An 18,569-nucleotide genomic window follows, 5' to 3' on the forward strand; every position below is an offset into this window, starting at 1 on the left:
GCGCTCAGTAGCTTGTCGGGCATGGAGTGCAGACGCCTACGCACTTGCCGATATATTGTATAATTAACAAAGATGCGCTAATAAAGCCTAAAATCTTATATGCCTCCAGAAAGACCGAGATATGAACATTATTATGATTGCACCAAATGAAATATATCATGTTCGAGAACAAAGATATATCAATTTTAAATTAAGTTTTGACTCTTGCTCGGGCGAGAGAGATGGGGCGACTCTCGCCCCATCTATTGGAGATTCTGTCCACTCAAACCCTCCTAGCATTATTTGAGTAATGAAGTAATATGGTATATTTACTCACTATAATGTGAGTGCTGAATGCAGAACATGAGAAAACATATATTTACTCCAAACTAATATAATTTCATTATGAAATAAGTAAATAAGTAGCATCAAAGGAAGTCGACAGTCCAAGCGTCAATGTTGTGGAGCGACTTATCCAAGATATATCGTTGTTTGGAAAGTGTTTGTTGGCATATCCAGTTGTCGCACTTCTCTGCACAAATTATCACAAATTTAAATTATAATGTTTACAAGTAGAATACGTATTTTTAATAAAATCTAACATAACTAGCCAGAAAACATTTAACATTTATTAAAAAATATATGTTTGGAAGTTAAATCGACTTCATAGGACAATAGTTTTGTTATATATACTCGTTATTCGTTGACATGCGTTCGCTACTTAAACTACCATGTACTGTACTTATGTAAAATCTCCCATGTCTCTTCGCTCATCTCACCGAACCCTACAGGCTTTGTGATATATTGTTTAATTAATTGAGATTCACAAATAAAGCTTATAATTGTATATGTTATCAAAAAGGCAGAGCTTTGTTTAGTTCATTTATTATGCACCCCATACCCATCCTATGAGCGATAGTGGAGTGATACAGAGGCACATAATGGGCTCAGGGACTGAGCCCACAATTCATATAGCCAAGCAAGTTATAATCTTGATAAGCTAGTTACAAAAGTCAATGCACATTGTCACATCAACAATGGGCTCGAGACCGACCACAAGTATAGTTTATAATTTAAGCAACTGACATATATGGAGGGCTAGTGTCACAATTGATATGTTTATCCTACACATAACCCCCTCTCCCCCATCCAATGGGCAGCGGTGGATAGGTTACAATCAAGTCGTTTTTTGCGTTTTATTCAGAGATTAGATCTTATTGGGTGAGGAAAGATATTCATATTTTAAAGAAGGCTTCTTGGCTGATGCTCTCCATTGATGGAAAATATACAACCTTTTGAAAATCAATATTAGTTTGATCTAGATATTGTAATTAACGAAAGTATTTATGTCATCAGAAAGGTAGAAATATAGGCTACATTTAAAATCCTTTGCCATAAATATAACTGAAGTGAAAACGAAGATATATGCATTTTGATAGTTACTTGATGGCTAGCTCTGGAAGTGTGAAGCCCTGCACACCAGCCAATATATTGTATAATTAGTTTCCATATATTTTAATTAATCTTAAAAATCTATGTCAGAAGAAAGGAAGATGTAGCCGTTAATGTGACAACATTTAAAAATATATATCTCTTAAGTTAAATAAATAATACCACCTTATCGCCGGTGTCCAGACACATGAAAACTACCTAGGTATCAGTATCCAGCCAGGCGGGGATCACAGGCTGCACCATACTGATAAATTATGTAATGCACTACTTGTGGTCGATCTCGAACCCATTTATGATGTGACGACTTATAGTGAATTTTGTAACTAGCTCATCAAGATTGTAACTTGCTTAGCTAAATGAATTGTGGGGTTCGGTCCATTCATTTTCTTTCTTTATTATGCACCCCATAATACACATCCCGTGGGCGGTGGTGTAAAGGATTACAGAGGCACATAATCGGTTCAGGAACTGAACCCTCTAGTTCGTTTAGCTTAGCAAATAACAATCTTTTGACGCTAGTTACAAAATTATTAATGTACACATACTTATGCATACATGTACATATTCATACGTATACATATATACATACACATACATATTTAATGACCCACACAAATACACACATCAGTAATCTTTTGTGTCACAAGTAATTCAACAAGAGGCTCACAACAGTCACTATACAAGGCACTTTACATCTATAAGGAGTCGCACAGTTACTAGTCTTGCTCCACACCCACCCAACTGGGCGGCAACTTTACAGTTACCTGGTGTTATTCTTCACCTATATCTTTTTCTGGTTAATCCCTATTTACATTATGCAGTTCAGGTTTCGTCAGGAAGCAGGAAGCAGGAAGCCATCATCCAACTGCATTTTGCGAACGGCCCCACCCCGTCTGGGTGGGTGTCGGTTCAGGATCTTTGTTTTCTCTACTGAGATGACTAAGCATAGTTCCTAACATGTGTACAATACAGAGTTCAGAACATATTGGGTGTTGGTATACCCATTGATGTGGATCAGTATATCATCCACATAGCTAATGATGTGTTCGCTGGACTTTCTAGTTACTAAATTTAAAAGTGCACTGATTAACACATTGAACAGAGTAGGACTGAGAACACCTCCCTGTGGAGTGCCAAGTTCAAAATCTCTCGTTACACGCCTATACCCTTGGAACAGTACAGATGACTTCCTGTTGAATAGATAGCCTCTTATCCACCCTAGAAGCCATCCTCCAACATTCATTTTAGCAAGTTCTCTCAGAATGACGTGTGGGTTAGCAATGTCAAAGGCTGACTTAAGATCTAGGAAAGTGGTATATGACCTATCAGTCTGTAGGGTGAGGAATGTGGTAATACAGTGATGTACACTCTTTCCATGCGTGAAGCCATATATCTGGGGAGACAACATATTAATAATTTTGTAAAGGAGACGGTTGAGAACCATCCTCTCAAGACACTTATAGAGACAACTAGTGAGGGAGATTGGGCGAAAAGCACTCGGCTGGTGAGGTTTAGGAATGGGAATAATAACACTGTTGGTCCATGACTTAGGAAGCTCCCCAGTTTCATAGCTCATATTATACAATTCAAGCAAGGGATTCCCTGGAACTAGCAGAAACATATGCAGTATGCCGTAAGTAACTCCATCCTCCCCGGGTGATGTAGCTTTGCCTTTATGTAGAGCAGAGTCTAGTTTGTATTCAGTAAAAAACATGTCACAGTCATCCTCTTGATGAAGCATGAAGTCAAGGAGCCTTGCCCTATCAGTATATCTATTATTTAATTCATTCTGTGAAGGTAGAGGAAGACTGTCAAAGCTGAAAGTCGTGGCCCAAGCATCAACAAGCTCATTTGCTCTGTGCAGAGGATTAGGGGTACGAGATCTCTGCAGCATTTTTCCCTTTGATCTTGTTGATATCCTTCCATGCCCGACTTAGTGGCGTGTGAGAATTGAGACTACGTACAAAAGTTTCCCAGTCTGTCTGCCTCAGCTCCACCATATGTTCCCTGGCCTTAGCCAGAGCCGCTTGAAAGAGCCGAAGCATTTCAGCAGTGCGGGTCTTTCTATAAGCTAGTCCAATTATTCTGGCAGTGCGTTTTAGTGCATGCACTTTAGAATCATTATAATAAGCATAAGTGCTATGACCAGTGTAATTTGGGTTACGTGGCCTGGACGATGGATCATGTGATTCTATAAACTGCTCGATAGTACCTGTGAGCTCATTGTTAAAATCTTCAACTGCTGAAGGCTCAGATGAACTACACCAATCTGACACATGAGCAACAAGATTGTCTCGTTGATCGATGGGCACAGCCAGCCTCTTCCGCGTGAACACTCCGCCAGGGAGGATAGAGCTGCCAATGCTTACAGTGGCTAATATGGGCAGATGATCAGACGCCATATCTGGCACTATTGACGAGGCGCACACGGTGTGGGAGACGTTGACACCGAGATATAGATCAAGAATACCCCCGTAGATATTCGTCGGTTCAAGGTCACCCACAATCTGTGCATCATCGTGACTACCTAATAGTGACACCAGTTGGTTGCCGTTACTATTATTGAACTGCGAATTACCAATATTCCTATGCCTAGCGTTATAATCACCTATAATGATGGTAGGCTCAGTCTGAATACAGATAAGAAGGTCAGCATAATTAAAGTTACAAGGAGTTCATTATTTAGTACACAGTTGTTTTTCTCTTTAATTGGATGATAGAGGGGGAGTCTTTAACGTGATTGGGAATACATACATACATACATACATACATACATACATAACATACATACATACATACATACATACATACATACATACATACATACATACATACATACATGCATACATACATACATACATACATACATACATACATACATACATACATACATACATACATACATACATACATACATACATGCATGCATACATACATACATGCATGCGTACATACATACATCCATCCATACATACATACATGCATACATACATACATACATACATACATACATACATACATACATACATACATACATACATACATACATACATACATACATACATACATGCATGCGTACATACATACATGCATGCGTACATACATACATACATCCATACATACATCCATACATACATACATACATACATACATACATACATACATGCATGCATACATACATACATACATACATACATACATACATACATACATACATACATACATACATACATACATACATACATACATACGTACATACATACATACATACATACATACATACATACATACATACATGCATACATACATACATACATACATACATACATACATACATACATACATACATACATACATACATACATACATGCATGCATACATACATACATGCATGCGTACATACATACATCCATCCATACATACATACATGCATACATACATACATACATACATACATACATACATACATACATACATACATACATACATACATACATACATACATACATACATACATGCATGCGTACATACATACATGCATGCGTACATACATACATGCATGCGTACATACATACATACATCCATACATACATCCATACATACATACATACATACATACATACATACATACATACATGCATGCATACATACATACATACATACATACATACATACATACATACATACATACATACATACATACATACATACATACATACATGCATGCGTACATACATCCATCCATCCATCCATCCATACATACATACATACATACATACATACATACATACATACATACATACATACATACATACATGCATGCATGCATACATACATACATACATACATACATACATACATACATACATACATACATACATACATACATACATACATACATACATACACGTCCAGTCAGCATATAGCTATTTCGTGACAAAATCCAATACAGTTTATATTGGTGAGACGCCACTGTGATGAGTTTAAATATCACAGGAACTGTAGGTTAATGTGTGACATAAGTGAGGTTAGATGAGGCATCTACAAGCATCAGATGGAGTGTTGTGGAGGCTGGTGGTACTATGCCCAGATGTTGGAGGGTGAATTTGACTCTCCCACCCTCCCTCCCTCCCCCCCCCCCCCCACATTGCCCGCAGAACGTCTAAGGTTACTTCCACTCTCGCTTACCACGGGTATAACCCCCCCCCCCCCCCCCAACACACACACATGCATCAGATTCTTAACTTACAATATTTATGATTTACCAATTTATGTTACTACACTGACTCTCAATTCCACAATATTGTGTAAACTTTGATGAATCGCACGTCTATGGATCATCCAATAATGTTAGCAGACTTCTAGATGTTACCACTGCTAGGTTTAGGCTCAGCTACAAGCACCTCTGGGAGTTTGTACCATCTGATGATGTAGATTTGACTAAATGTAAAATCTGTCAGCAGAACTATTCGCATACTTTGCGTCATTATATAATGGAATGTGAAAAAATCGCGGAATTTAAATATAACACCATCAATGGTGTCCATGAAATGTGTAAGTACTTCATTCATAATGATGTGCTGCCTGAAATTTTAGCGAAGTATCCAAAATTTGCTTACTGTAGGTAATGCATGCACGTGACTGCAAAGCTGCCGCCCAGTTGATGTGACGATGTGTTATGAATTTTGTGGCTAGCTCCTCAAGATTGTAACTTGCTTAGATAAATAAATTGTGTGTTCAGTCCCTGAACCCATTACGTGATAAATTAACTAAACTAAAAACTATAGTATGGCGACGAAACCTGAACTGCATAATGTAAATAGGGATTAACCAGAAAAAGATATAGGTGAAGAATAACACCAGGTAACTGTAAAGTTGCCGCCCAGTTGGGTGGGTGTGGAGCAAGACTAGTAACTGTGCGACTCCTTATAGATGTAAAGTGCCTTGTATAGTGACTGTTGTGAGCCTCTTGTTGAATTACTTGTGACACAAAAGATTACTGATGTGTGTATTTGTGTGGGTCATTAAATATGTATGTGTATGTATATATGTATACGTATGAATATGTACATGTATGCATAAGTATGTGTACATTAATAATTTTGTAACTAGCGTCAAAAGATTGTTATTTGCTTAGCTAAACGAACTAGAGGGTTCAGTTCCTGAACCGATTATGTGCCTCTGTAATCCTTTACACCACCGCCCACGGATGTGTATTATGGGGTGCATAATAAAGAAAGAAAATGAATGGACCGAACCCCACAATTCATTTAGCTAAGCAAGTTACAATCTTGATGAGCTAGTTACAAAATTCACTATAAGTCGTCACATCATAAATGGGTTCGAGATCGACCACAAGTAGTGCATTACATAATTTATCAGTATGGTGCAGCCTGTGATCCCCGCCTGGCTGGATACTGATACCTAGGTAGTTTTCATGTGTCTGGACACCGGCGATAAGGTGGTATTATTTATTTAACTTAAGAGATATATATTTTTAAATGTTGTCACATTAACGGCTACATCTTCCTTTCTTCTGACATAGATTTTTAAGATTAATTAAAATACATGGAAACTAATTATACAATATATTGGCTGGTGTGCAGGGCTTCACACTTCCAGAGCTAGCCATCAAGTAACTATCAAAACGCATATATCTTCGTTTTCACTTCAGTTATATTTATGGCAAAGGATTTTAAATGTAGCCTATATTTCTACCTTTCTGATGACATAAATACTTTCGTTAATTACAATATCTAGATCAAACTAATATTGATTTTCAAAAGGTTGTATATTTTCCATCAATGGAGAGCATCAGCCAAGAAGCCTTCTTTAAAATATGAATATCTTTCCTCACCCAATAAGATCTAATCTCTGAATAAAACGCAAAAACGACTTGATTGTAACCTATCCACCGCTGCCCATTGGATGGGGGAGAGGGGGTTATGTGTAGGATAAACATATCAACTGTGACACTAGCCCTCCATATATGTCAGTTGCTTAAATTATAAACTGTACTTGTGGTCGGTCTCGAGCCCATTGTTGATGTGACAATGTGCATTGACTTTTGTAACTAGCTTATCAAGATATAACTTGCTTGGCTATATGAATTGTGGGCTCAGTCCCTGAGCCCATTATGTGCCTCTGTATCACTCCACTATCGCTCATAGGATGGGTATGGGGTGCATAATAAATGAACTAAACAAAGCTCTGCCTTTTTGATAACATATACAATTATAAGCTTTATTTGTGAATCTCAATTAATTAAACAATATATCACAAAGCCTGTAGGGTTCGGTGAGATGAGCGAAGAGACATGGGAGATTTTACATAAGTACAGTACATGGTAGTTTAAGTAGCGAACGCATGTCAACGAATAACGAGTATATATAACAAAACTATTGTCCTATGAAGTCGATTTAACTTCCAAACATATATTTTTTAATAAATGTTAAATGTTTTCTGGCTAGTTATGTTAGATTTTATTAAAAATACGTATTCTACTTGTTAACATTATAATTTAAATTTGTGATAATTTGTGCAGAGAAGTGCGACAACTGGATATGCCAACAAACACTTTCCAAACAACGATATATCTTGGATAAGTCGCTCCACAACATTGACGCTTGGACTGTCGACTTCCTTTGATGCTACTTATTTACTTATTTCATAATGAAATTATATTAGTTTGGAGTAAATATATGTTTTCTCATGTTCTGCACTCAGCACTCACATTATAGTGAGTAAATATACCATATTACTTCATTACTCAAATAATGCTAGGAGGGTTTGAGTGGACAGAATCTCCCAATAGATGGGCGAGAGTCGCCCCATCTCTCTCGCCCGAGCAAGAGTCAAAACTTAATTTAAAATTGATATATCTTTGTTCTCGAACATGATATATTTCATTTGGTGCAATCATAATAATGTTCATATCTCGGTCTTTCTGGAGGCTATAAGATTTTAGGCTTTATTAGCGCATCTTTGTTAATTATACAATATATCGGCAAGTGCGTAGGCGTCTGCACTCCATGCCCGACAAGCTACTGAGCGCTACTATAAAAATATATGTATCTTCACTTGAGCTATAAATATGACTATTGTAATGTATTTAAAAAGAAGCTCTTATTTCTATCTTGCTTAAGACATAAAACATTTGTGTTTATTAACGAATTCACGTGAAATAAACATTGATCTGAGAGAGAATTGCTCTGTCGTTCTAATGAAGATACACGTATCTTCATTAGAACTTTAAATATGTCTATGTGTAAAGTGTGTAAAGTGAAGCTTATCTGTCTGCCTTTCTTGAGACATATGAAACATATATGTATATTAACGAATTCACGTGAAAATACACATTGTTCTGAGAGAGAGTTGCTCAGTCGATCAATCTGTCCGGGGTCAAAGCTCGTCTATTATAAAAGTACATGTATTTTCGCTTGAAATTTAAATATACCCATGGTAAGGTATTTAGAATGAAGCTTATATTTCTATCTTTCTTGTGACATATAAAACTCTTACGTTTATTAAGGAATCTGCGTGAAATAGGCATGGTTCTGAGATGAAGCGGCGGTTTTCGAGCTCGACGAGCAATGAAAACTGCCCCTTTTATAAAACTACAAATATCTTCGGTTTTACTTAAAATATTTGTCTGGTAGAGGTTTAACATATAGATCGCGTTTTTGTCTTTCTTCTGACTAATAAATAATTTTGGTTTAATAAGTCATCAAGATGTTTTCAACAATATTTCACATGTATTTCATGTGAACAATGTATTTCAACAATACAATACAACAAATACACACATTGGTACATTATTTCAAAGGCACTATACTATATACATATATATATATATATATATATATATATATATATATATATATATATATATATATATATATATATTAGTATATTTTGGTAGCAGTCTTTCCTGTAGACATATATTATTAAATATGACCGAAAAAGTAAGATTAATAATTCTAACACGAATTTTCTCCACTACCCCAAAACAGAACGCTTTAAAAGAGACTAACGTCGTCTATGCCTTCAAATGCCCACTTGGGGACTGTAAGCTCCAAAAAACCCAGTATATAGGCAAGACAACAACATCTCTTTCTAGGCGTTTAACGATGCATAAGCAACAGGGCTCCATTAAGGAACATATAATCTCTTCCCATAACCAAACCATCGCCAGAGAAATCCTAGTAAACAACACAGAAATCATCGATAGATACAGCGATAGCAGGCGGCTTGACGTTTGCGAGGCACTACACATCAAGAAGTCAACACCAGCAATCAACAGCCAATTATTGCACAACTATATTCTACCCACCTCAAGACTCCGCTCCAATATAGAAGCATCAAGAAATATGGACCAATAGGCTTTCTACAAACACTTCTATTCAATACCCATTGTTTCTGTTCTGTCTTGTGTTGATACTTTTAATACCCTATTAATATCCCCTGTTCTGTCTTGTGTTAATGCCACATCATCCTTCCCACCTCACTCAAATGTAGATATAATATCAGAGAGAGGTAAGTTCTAATCAGTTGTGTATTTGTGAAGTCTTTGAAAATGTAATAAGTTTTACGAAACGCGCCCGTGTCGCGTCAGACTAGAAATAAAAATGAATTTTGGAGAAGTGATTTTTGATTTACCTCCAACAGTGAAGCGTAATGTACGAAAGATTGAGAAAATTCGTGTTAGAATTATTAATCTTACTTTTTCGGTCATATTTAATAATATATATATATATATATATATATATATATATATATATATATATATATATATATATATATATATATATATATATGTATTTATATATATATTTATATATATATATATATATATATATATATATATATATATATATATATATATATATAGATATATATTTACACAGTATATATATATAAATTGTTGCAAGTCGAGCAACAAGTATTTTACATTGAACAACAAATGAGATTGGAAAAGCAGTATTGCCACCTCTGCTATACAGAAAAAATAGACCCCAGACACACCCTGTGGGTAGTATGGACCCCCATACCGCCATTATGAGGGGTAGTGGACCCCATAATAACACTATGGACGGTAGTGGACACTATACAAACACTATGGGCGGTCGTTGACTTCATAGCGACCCTGTGGGCGGTAGTGGACCCCCCTGCCGACCCTGTGGGTGGCAGTGAACCCCCTACCGACCCTGTGGGCGGCAGTGGAAACCCCTACCAACACTGTGGGCGGTAGTGGACCCCTACTGACCCTGTGGACGCTCTACCGACCCTGTGGGCGGTAGTGGACCCCATACCGATCCTGTGGGCGGCAGTGGACTCCATACCGACCGTGTGGGTGGCAGTAGACCCCATACCGACCCTGTGGGCGGTAGTGGACCCCATACCAACCCTGTGGGCGGCAGTGGACTCCATACCGACCGTGTGGGTGGTAGTGGACCCCATACCGACCCTGTGGATGGCAGTGGACTCCATACCGACCGTGTGGGTGGCAGTAGACCCCATACCGACCCTGAGGGCGGTAGTGGACCCCATATTGACCCTGTGGGCGGCAGTTAACCCCCCTACCGCACCTGTGGGCGGTAGTGGACCCCATACCGACCCTGTGGGTGGCAGTGGACTCCATACCGACCCTGTTGGTGGCAGTGGACCCCCTACCGAAAGAGTTTAGAAAAGACATGGAGAAATTGGAGAAGTCAGAAGCACTGCAAAAAGTCAGGTTTGTGGTGTAAATGTTGAGTAAAAGTGCTGTCTTGCTTACATAAGGCAAGTCATTTGAACAAATGACTGTAATAAAAAAAAAATTGGCATGTGTTTTTGACCAATCAAAACACATGGCAATTTACAATTTACAACACTAGACAACAGAAATGTCTACAGCATTTACAAGTAAGTCCCGGTATCAGTATCACCTTAAATTGCTGTACTCTGCCAATCTTGGCATCGCTGCCTATACACACACAGCCATTTTAGACAATATGTTTTAATGTTCGTCTATACAAACAAATGATCATTCGGGAATGCCAGTTGAAGCAGTTTCCCTATATAAGATGTTTGAAATTCATCTCTTTATTTTAAAATTAATTATCTGCGTCACCATTTTCATTTAAACTACTACTATGTATCCACTTTAAAAGTAGACTGCCACTTGTTTATATTAATATGTGATTGTCTTGGTATAAACATTACAGAGAAAAAGTACCAAACTGTTGAGGAGGAAACTGCGGAAGGGGGCAAAAAGGCCAAGCAACAATTCTATACGATCAAAAGCGTGTCGCCGAAACTGTTGAAGAAGCACAGAAAGCAGAAATTCTTCAAAAAGCATGTTAGTAATGGAATTTCTTTAAAGTTGTAATTTGTGTTTTGCTGTATTTAACAGGCAAAGACTTAGTCTTCTGAATACATTTAAAAGTATTTATTTGTGCCAATTTTATTTCAGCCAGACTTACCGAGGAAGCCTCTAAACAGGCCCTGAAAGTTGGCCAAGACGATATCTCAAAAAGGCGAAGAACTTAGTAAATCACAGACTTATAAAACTATCTCTGACACAGCAAAAGCGGTAAAGGAGGAAATTGATCATTCGACTTTTGGGGGGCTGGCACTAGAGTATATAGAGCCCCAGTTACATTACGCAAGAGAGTTCAGCGAGACCCTGATACTGAGAAAAGAATTATCCAGGTATGTATGCATATTTAATTGAAAGTAAGCATTTAATTTATAATTCAAGGGGGAAGTAATTAAAGCAGACCAACCAAAATTATTAGTACTGTATGGTAAAACAATTTATTGCAAAACATTTGGGGGTAGGCTGAATTCTGTTAACAGGTTACAAGATTTACACTTGGTAGAACTGCTCACTGGTTCCTAATGGTGCACAAAAATGTAGATACTTACTGTAGTTATGTATAAAGTGTATATATGGTGTAATAACAGCAAAAGTACTTATGTTATTCTAAGAATATAATATGGTATTCATATTAGTGACATGAGCATATTTGAGCATACCAGTGTGCTACATATTTTATTACATAAATTCCTCAAATGACACACTTTTGAGTAATAATACTGGGGAAAACCCAAATCAGAGACATTGAAATAAATAAAACTATCTTCCCGGCAACTCCCACACTATGCCTGGCCCAGGTTGATGGTTCAGCGAACTCTTGTGAATCACAAGACTTCCTCGCTCCATCGCAGCCAAAGTACGTGACTTAATTTTTTTTTCTGTGATCAGGAAATGTATTTAACAATATTAAAATAAAAAAAATTGGGGAATTTATTTTTCTTGCACACTGGAGGGTTGTTGGCTATAAACAGGTATGCAGTTAAGAGGTTAAACAACCGAATTACTGCTACTCTTACTTGTGTTCAAGCATTGCAGTAGCTTGGGTGTCATTAACACACTTAAAGCCACTTATCACAATAAACACATTGACATGAAGTTGTTTAGAGTTCTCATTTGCATTGAGGAGATTCTCACAAGATGAATTTTGTATTAAATTAAAGATCTATGACAGTTATTCATGGTAGGCACATAAAATAATGATCACTTTCAAACAGTCCGAATATATAAAATAATGATCACTTTCAAACAGTCCGAATATATAAATTCACATAAATATAATTTATTAAATTAACATATAATATATTATTTTCAACATATAATTTATTATTTTTTCATGAAACACCTCAGAAAATGTGGTTTTAACAACTATAGTAGTAATAATAAGGCATAAAATGAGTGGCATTAGGCACATTTCTGAATCCATTGTAAAATATGTACAGTATTATAGTGCTATATTTTTAAGTTTTATTTATTATATCTGTAGAATGCAGTATTTTGAGTAAGGCAGGTACGTGCGATGATGGCTTGGCTGCAGCGGCTTGAACAAACAATCCTCACGGAAACAAACCACACATGTTCTACTGAACAATTTGTTCAGACCATTCGGGAATATGTTTGTAGGATACACTGCACTGTACACTCAACAGAGGCTTTTTTTCTTATAGGCCAATACTGAAGCAAGAGGAGTAACACTTCACAAGGATTCCCAGTTTGCTCAAAGCTGGCAGAACTTTAGAGACAACAATCCATATATCAACAGAGTGCTGGTGTGGAAAACCAAATTGGACGAGAGTGATAATCCTGTCGTGCGAGCTTCAGTTCTCCTTAAGGATAAGGTATGTGAGTTCAGGTGTTATAAATGTGTTATATAAGCTTATTATATAAACAAAATTAATGGCAATTGCATTGGATATGCTGACTTTATTGAATGATACATGATGCTAAATAAAGAGAAACTACTCTGGGTAGAACTTTAATTACTGAAAAGTGAGCGAGATATGAAGGCAAATACGCAATAAAAATTTGTGTGTAATACTGGTGGAGAAACTGAAACTTGATAAAGCTGCAAGTGTTGATGAAGTACATGCGGAAATTATTATTTGTAATGAAGGGAAGAGGGAATGTAGTGCGTGTGGAGAATTTATTGTCAGGCATGGGGGATGGTCGTTCACTATTGTATAGACTTTTTTTTTTTTTCTCGAAAGGTATTTTGTTAAATATTTCCTCCTCTGTAAATTTTCTCCAGATCTTATAAATGAAATTAATATTCTTAAATTGTAATTTTACAGGTAACTGAATTATTTGGTGGCGTCTTCCAGCGTACAGAATTATCAGAAGTCCTCACCGAAATATGTAAAATGGACCCAACTTTTGACAAAGAGCGATTTCTGTTGGAGTGTGAATATGATATGATTCCTAATGTTTTAGAGGCAATGATTCGACCAGACTTAGAGGTAGGTATTGAAGAGCATTTGCATTAAATGTTCTTGTTCCTTGATAAATCTGCTTTTTGCAGATCTGAAGATGTCTACATTGTATACACTTAAATACATCAAATAAATATAATTAGCAACAGTAATTCATAAACCAATTGCAAAGTAATGACATATTTTGATAGCAATTGCCTAAATAAGAAATAAACCAGAAAGAGAGAAAATTAAGTGGTAGCATAGTCATGAAATTGTAAATTTATAAAAACTTTTATTAATATTCTAAGATTTGTATCAAACATTGAGTATATATTGCTAGTTAAAAAAATTTCATTTGTTTCATAGGTACTGCAAGATTGGTGTTATGAAAGAGCATATTCAGTCATTGCAACTCCAGTAAAGCAAGCCTTTCAGCTAGGATTTACCTTTGATTCTAAGGTAGGAGGAAATTACATTTTTTGAACATAATTTCTGAGCTTTCCAAATTGATTGCCTACTAAGTTGAGATACTACTAGCCTCTGATTAGAATTTGGCATAGTCAGGCAGGTCGAATTTCAGCAGCTACATATCGGGTAACTTTCCAACCTGTCCCCACCAGTTTATGCTCGTGCTTGGCGGAAGACACTGGAGGATGCTCAACCTGTTCCAAAATTTAGATAAATGATTGTATTTCATAAACTCGGTCCTTTGCAGTTTCAATCTGCCAGAGAAAACCACCCATCAGCACCCTAATTAATTACCAAACGACCTGTTAGGTTTCTACCCCTGACCACCACCAGGTGTCATTACCAATATCAACACAAAACCCTCCAGCTGATGAGAATGATGTGACTTTTTGTGTCTTTGGAGTTTGAGGCTTTGAATCTAGTTAGTGTGCTCCCTGCTCAATTGACATCTGTAGATACAAGAAGTTTAACATTTCTCATGTGGATCTGTTTGTAACACATTATCCCTGTTTGTGGTACCATGCAGTGATCACTGCTTTAGTGGAGAATGTCCGGCATTTACACTGGAACTAGTGGGAGGTGAATAATCAGTTTTTCTTGGTTCAAATGCTTTTGGTGGTCCTTTGGGAGGTGGAGAGCATTGAGTCTTAGTAAATTTAGTGTTGCTCAGTATGGCCTATTCATCCCTAGTTTCCAACCCTGTTCTTATGGTGTCCTATTCTGGTTTCTCCCTACCCTTCTCCTCACAGAGGATCATCTCGATGTTACATGAATATCTCGTAAGCTCTCTGCAAGGTCTCTAGCCCCTGCACTGCTCTTAGCACCTTAAGACGTTTTTAAGTACAGTAAGGACAATTCAAAACTCCCGCATGTGCATGGGTCTCGCATCCTGTGCCTCAGAACTCCAGTAAACGGAGGCCATCTTGAAAAAAAATTGTCTGCATCCTTCCTAGCTAGGAGAGCATCAGTAATGCTAGAGCGACCAAGGCTGGTGCATGCAGCTGGAGCTCACAGCATAGCTGTGCAAGTTGAGGGCCACAGCACCGCTTAATAATGATTAATAAAATAAGTAACTAGAATTATTTCTAAGAATGATAAGAGTCAGTATGAGGTGGTGACTCCTATGATACATTATTTTGTCCTTCATCAGCCTTCCATTCCTTTTAAACATACAGTTCATTTACAATACTATTTCTTCAAATCTAGCTGTTTTTCCTCTTCTGCAGCTTGAGTTAGGTGAGCCTTGCCATTGTTATAATGCTTCCTGTCAACACTTGCCTTGAAATGAGCACCCAAGTGTGATAGCTCATATTGATTGCATATGAAAAGCACTTTTCTGAGCAGTACACTCTGTTGCCTATATTATAGCCACTCCTTACATTGTTTACTTGTTGCCATTTATTAAGCCGAGGCTCAGGAAGAACGTTGAGAGGTTCTGTTGCTGCCACCTGCAGGTGGTGGTAACCCCTGTTACCACCTGCAACATATGGGACTTAAGTTAATAACCAGCTTGGTGGCCTCTTTGATGGCAAGTTGTACCTGGAAAGTTTTAATGCTTTTTGTAATGCACTTTTCAGTCTACATTCTGAGCTGGATTGATTACTTCTCTAGTTTCCCTATTATGAGTCTAACCCAGCAGGAACAGTTGGAAAGTGCTGGGATTCTGAGCGCAGAATATTAACCTATTATTACTGTGTCAAATCCTAACTGAAAGTCAGTACAATCTTTCCTTGGAGGTCAACAGCATGTACTGTACTGTCCACGCTCGATAATCCAAATTTTATTGGGCCCACCCCGAATTTGAGTTAGTGAAATTTTTTCCTGGAAAGGCCAAAAACTGGAAAATTTCTAATTTATTTGGGTTTTTGTTCACCATAAAACTTGATACATGTAACCCAAATTTATTCAGATTTCTCATTCATCAGAAATTTCAGTATCTTAAATTTTTTGTTCAAGTTGAGCAGTCAAAAACTTGAACTTGAGTTATTCAGATTGGGTTACTGAAATTTGGATTATTGCTCTCTTACAGTAGTATGCAGAAAAAGTGTTTGATTTTTTTACACAGTTATGAGTTTGCACTACAAATTTTATTATGTGAAATTTACTGGTATCATTGTAAATTTGTATTCATCTACTGTAGCAAGTTTAGGAAACTGGAATACATGCACATTATTAAAAAATGCAAAACTAAAGCTAGAAATACACCAAATATATGGCTTAAATATTTGTATTACTAAAAATTCTTTAACCATTTCATATTTTAATATTTCGTCAAAATCGAAAATAAGTTGTTCTTATTGTGAGGTATATTTTCAGATTTTAGATGTGGACAATGTTGACTTAGTTATGGGAAAAGTGATGGATGAAGGGCCGGTATTGGCGGTGTCTTTCCAGTCTCAGCAAATCATGTGTCTTCGTAACAGCAAAGGGGAGGTCAGTCCATTTTCTTTTTGTTACAGATAAAACATAATGATTGTACACTTGTAATGATATACTGTATTACTTATGAGTATAATGTAGATGGACTCTTATTTGAGCATCTTACAAGTAAGTGTCAACATGTTTAGTCACTGTTATTTTTCCTGAAATGTATGAAGTATTTTTTTGAACTAATGAGGATATGGTTGCTGTTGAGGGTGAAAGGTTCAATGGATGGGCACTGTCTGGAATGTGGTGGTGCTGATGTAAATATCTTGGGTAGCTACAGGATGAGAGCTACTCTCGTGTTGTCCTGTTATCCTTATAATCATTGTTGTGTGACTTTTTGAAGCTTCCCATGCTTGTAGTATACTGTATGCTATCCTCTTGTTAAATTGTTAGTCTGTCCAGCACAAAAACATTCCAGAAGGTGCTACAGCAAAAGGGTTAGTCAGACATCATCTAGCACATATTGATCCAGATAAGAATTTACACTACTTGCCATCAGAAAGAACGCCATAAATTTTCAAAGGATTTTAATTGCCATCAACTTTGTTGTAACTCATAAAAGTTGCCCCTGAATAACACACAAATTAGGAAGCAAGAATACTTGTACACTCAGCAGTGGTCCAGTGGTATAGTACACGACTGCAATCCCGGGGACGTAGGTTCGCGCCACCTCATACCCCTGTGGATTTTCTCTAATAGGGCTAATATTAATACTTGAAATAATTTTCTTGCAGGTTGTTGAAGGTGACCCAAGTAAAGTATTGAGAGTTCAGTACGTGTGGGTGTTATGTCGGGACCAAACAGAACTTGATTCTCGTGCTGCGTGGAGAATACTTGATCTATCAGCTCAAAGTACAGAACAGTTTGTATAATAATAGAATTAAAGCACATAATAATTTGGATTTTTTTATTTGGGCCCAATACAAGTTGAACTAAAGTTAGTTATTTATATTAGTGGGTGGATTATTTGCAAAACACATATTTTGGGCCATTTTAAATTTCTTGGTGTTACTTCAGTCAAGCAATTGTTGTTGTTCAAAATATTTTTCATGAAGTGTTGCGAGTTGCAGTCATCATAGGTACAAAATTTGTGTTCCAGTCGGCTCTCGAGTTAATTTTTATGATACCTTAATTTTATGGAAATATTATCAAGAGCTCACGTGTTGTTAATAAACACAGACACAAGTGTGTTAAGAAAGTTGTTAATAGATGCCTTGTTCCTGTGAGAGGTGCATATATAATTTTTAAAACAGTTGTTGAATACTTGTAGATGTTTATCAGTTAATAAAGTAGGGGCTACCATAATCTTGCCAAATATGTATTTGCATTGTTAGTAAAAACAATGATAAAATTAATCTAAATGAAGCAAGACAAAACAAATTTGAGAAAATCTAAACATTACTGCAAATGCAGAAAATAAGTCGCAATAATGTGGCCTTAAAAAAAAAATAACATGAAATCAAATGAAAGCTATG

At 36.8% G+C, this 18,569-nt stretch overlaps 1 protein-coding gene across 1 annotated transcript; it reads left to right on the plus strand.

The window, feature by feature from the left end:
• The first annotated feature begins 11,315 nt into the window (after window positions 1-11,315).
• Window positions 11,316-17,992, plus strand: LOC138366325 (mitochondrial import inner membrane translocase subunit TIM44-like). Its single transcript, XM_069327356.1, is given in 11 exon segments — window positions 11,316-11,334; window positions 11,637-11,711; window positions 11,714-11,770; window positions 11,885-11,928; window positions 11,930-12,032; window positions 12,035-12,123; window positions 13,456-13,626; window positions 14,080-14,244; window positions 14,566-14,658; window positions 16,984-17,100; window positions 17,829-17,992. Coding segments are annotated over 11 exon segments (1,071 nt in total). The 3' UTR covers window positions 17,967-17,992.
• The last annotated feature ends 577 nt before the right edge of the window (window positions 17,993-18,569 follow it).

The sequence above is a fragment of the Procambarus clarkii genome, chromosome 19 (genome assembly GCF_040958095.1).
Source record: "Procambarus clarkii isolate CNS0578487 chromosome 19, FALCON_Pclarkii_2.0, whole genome shotgun sequence".
In the NCBI taxonomy this organism is placed as follows: Eukaryota; Metazoa; Arthropoda; class Malacostraca; order Decapoda; family Cambaridae; genus Procambarus; species Procambarus clarkii.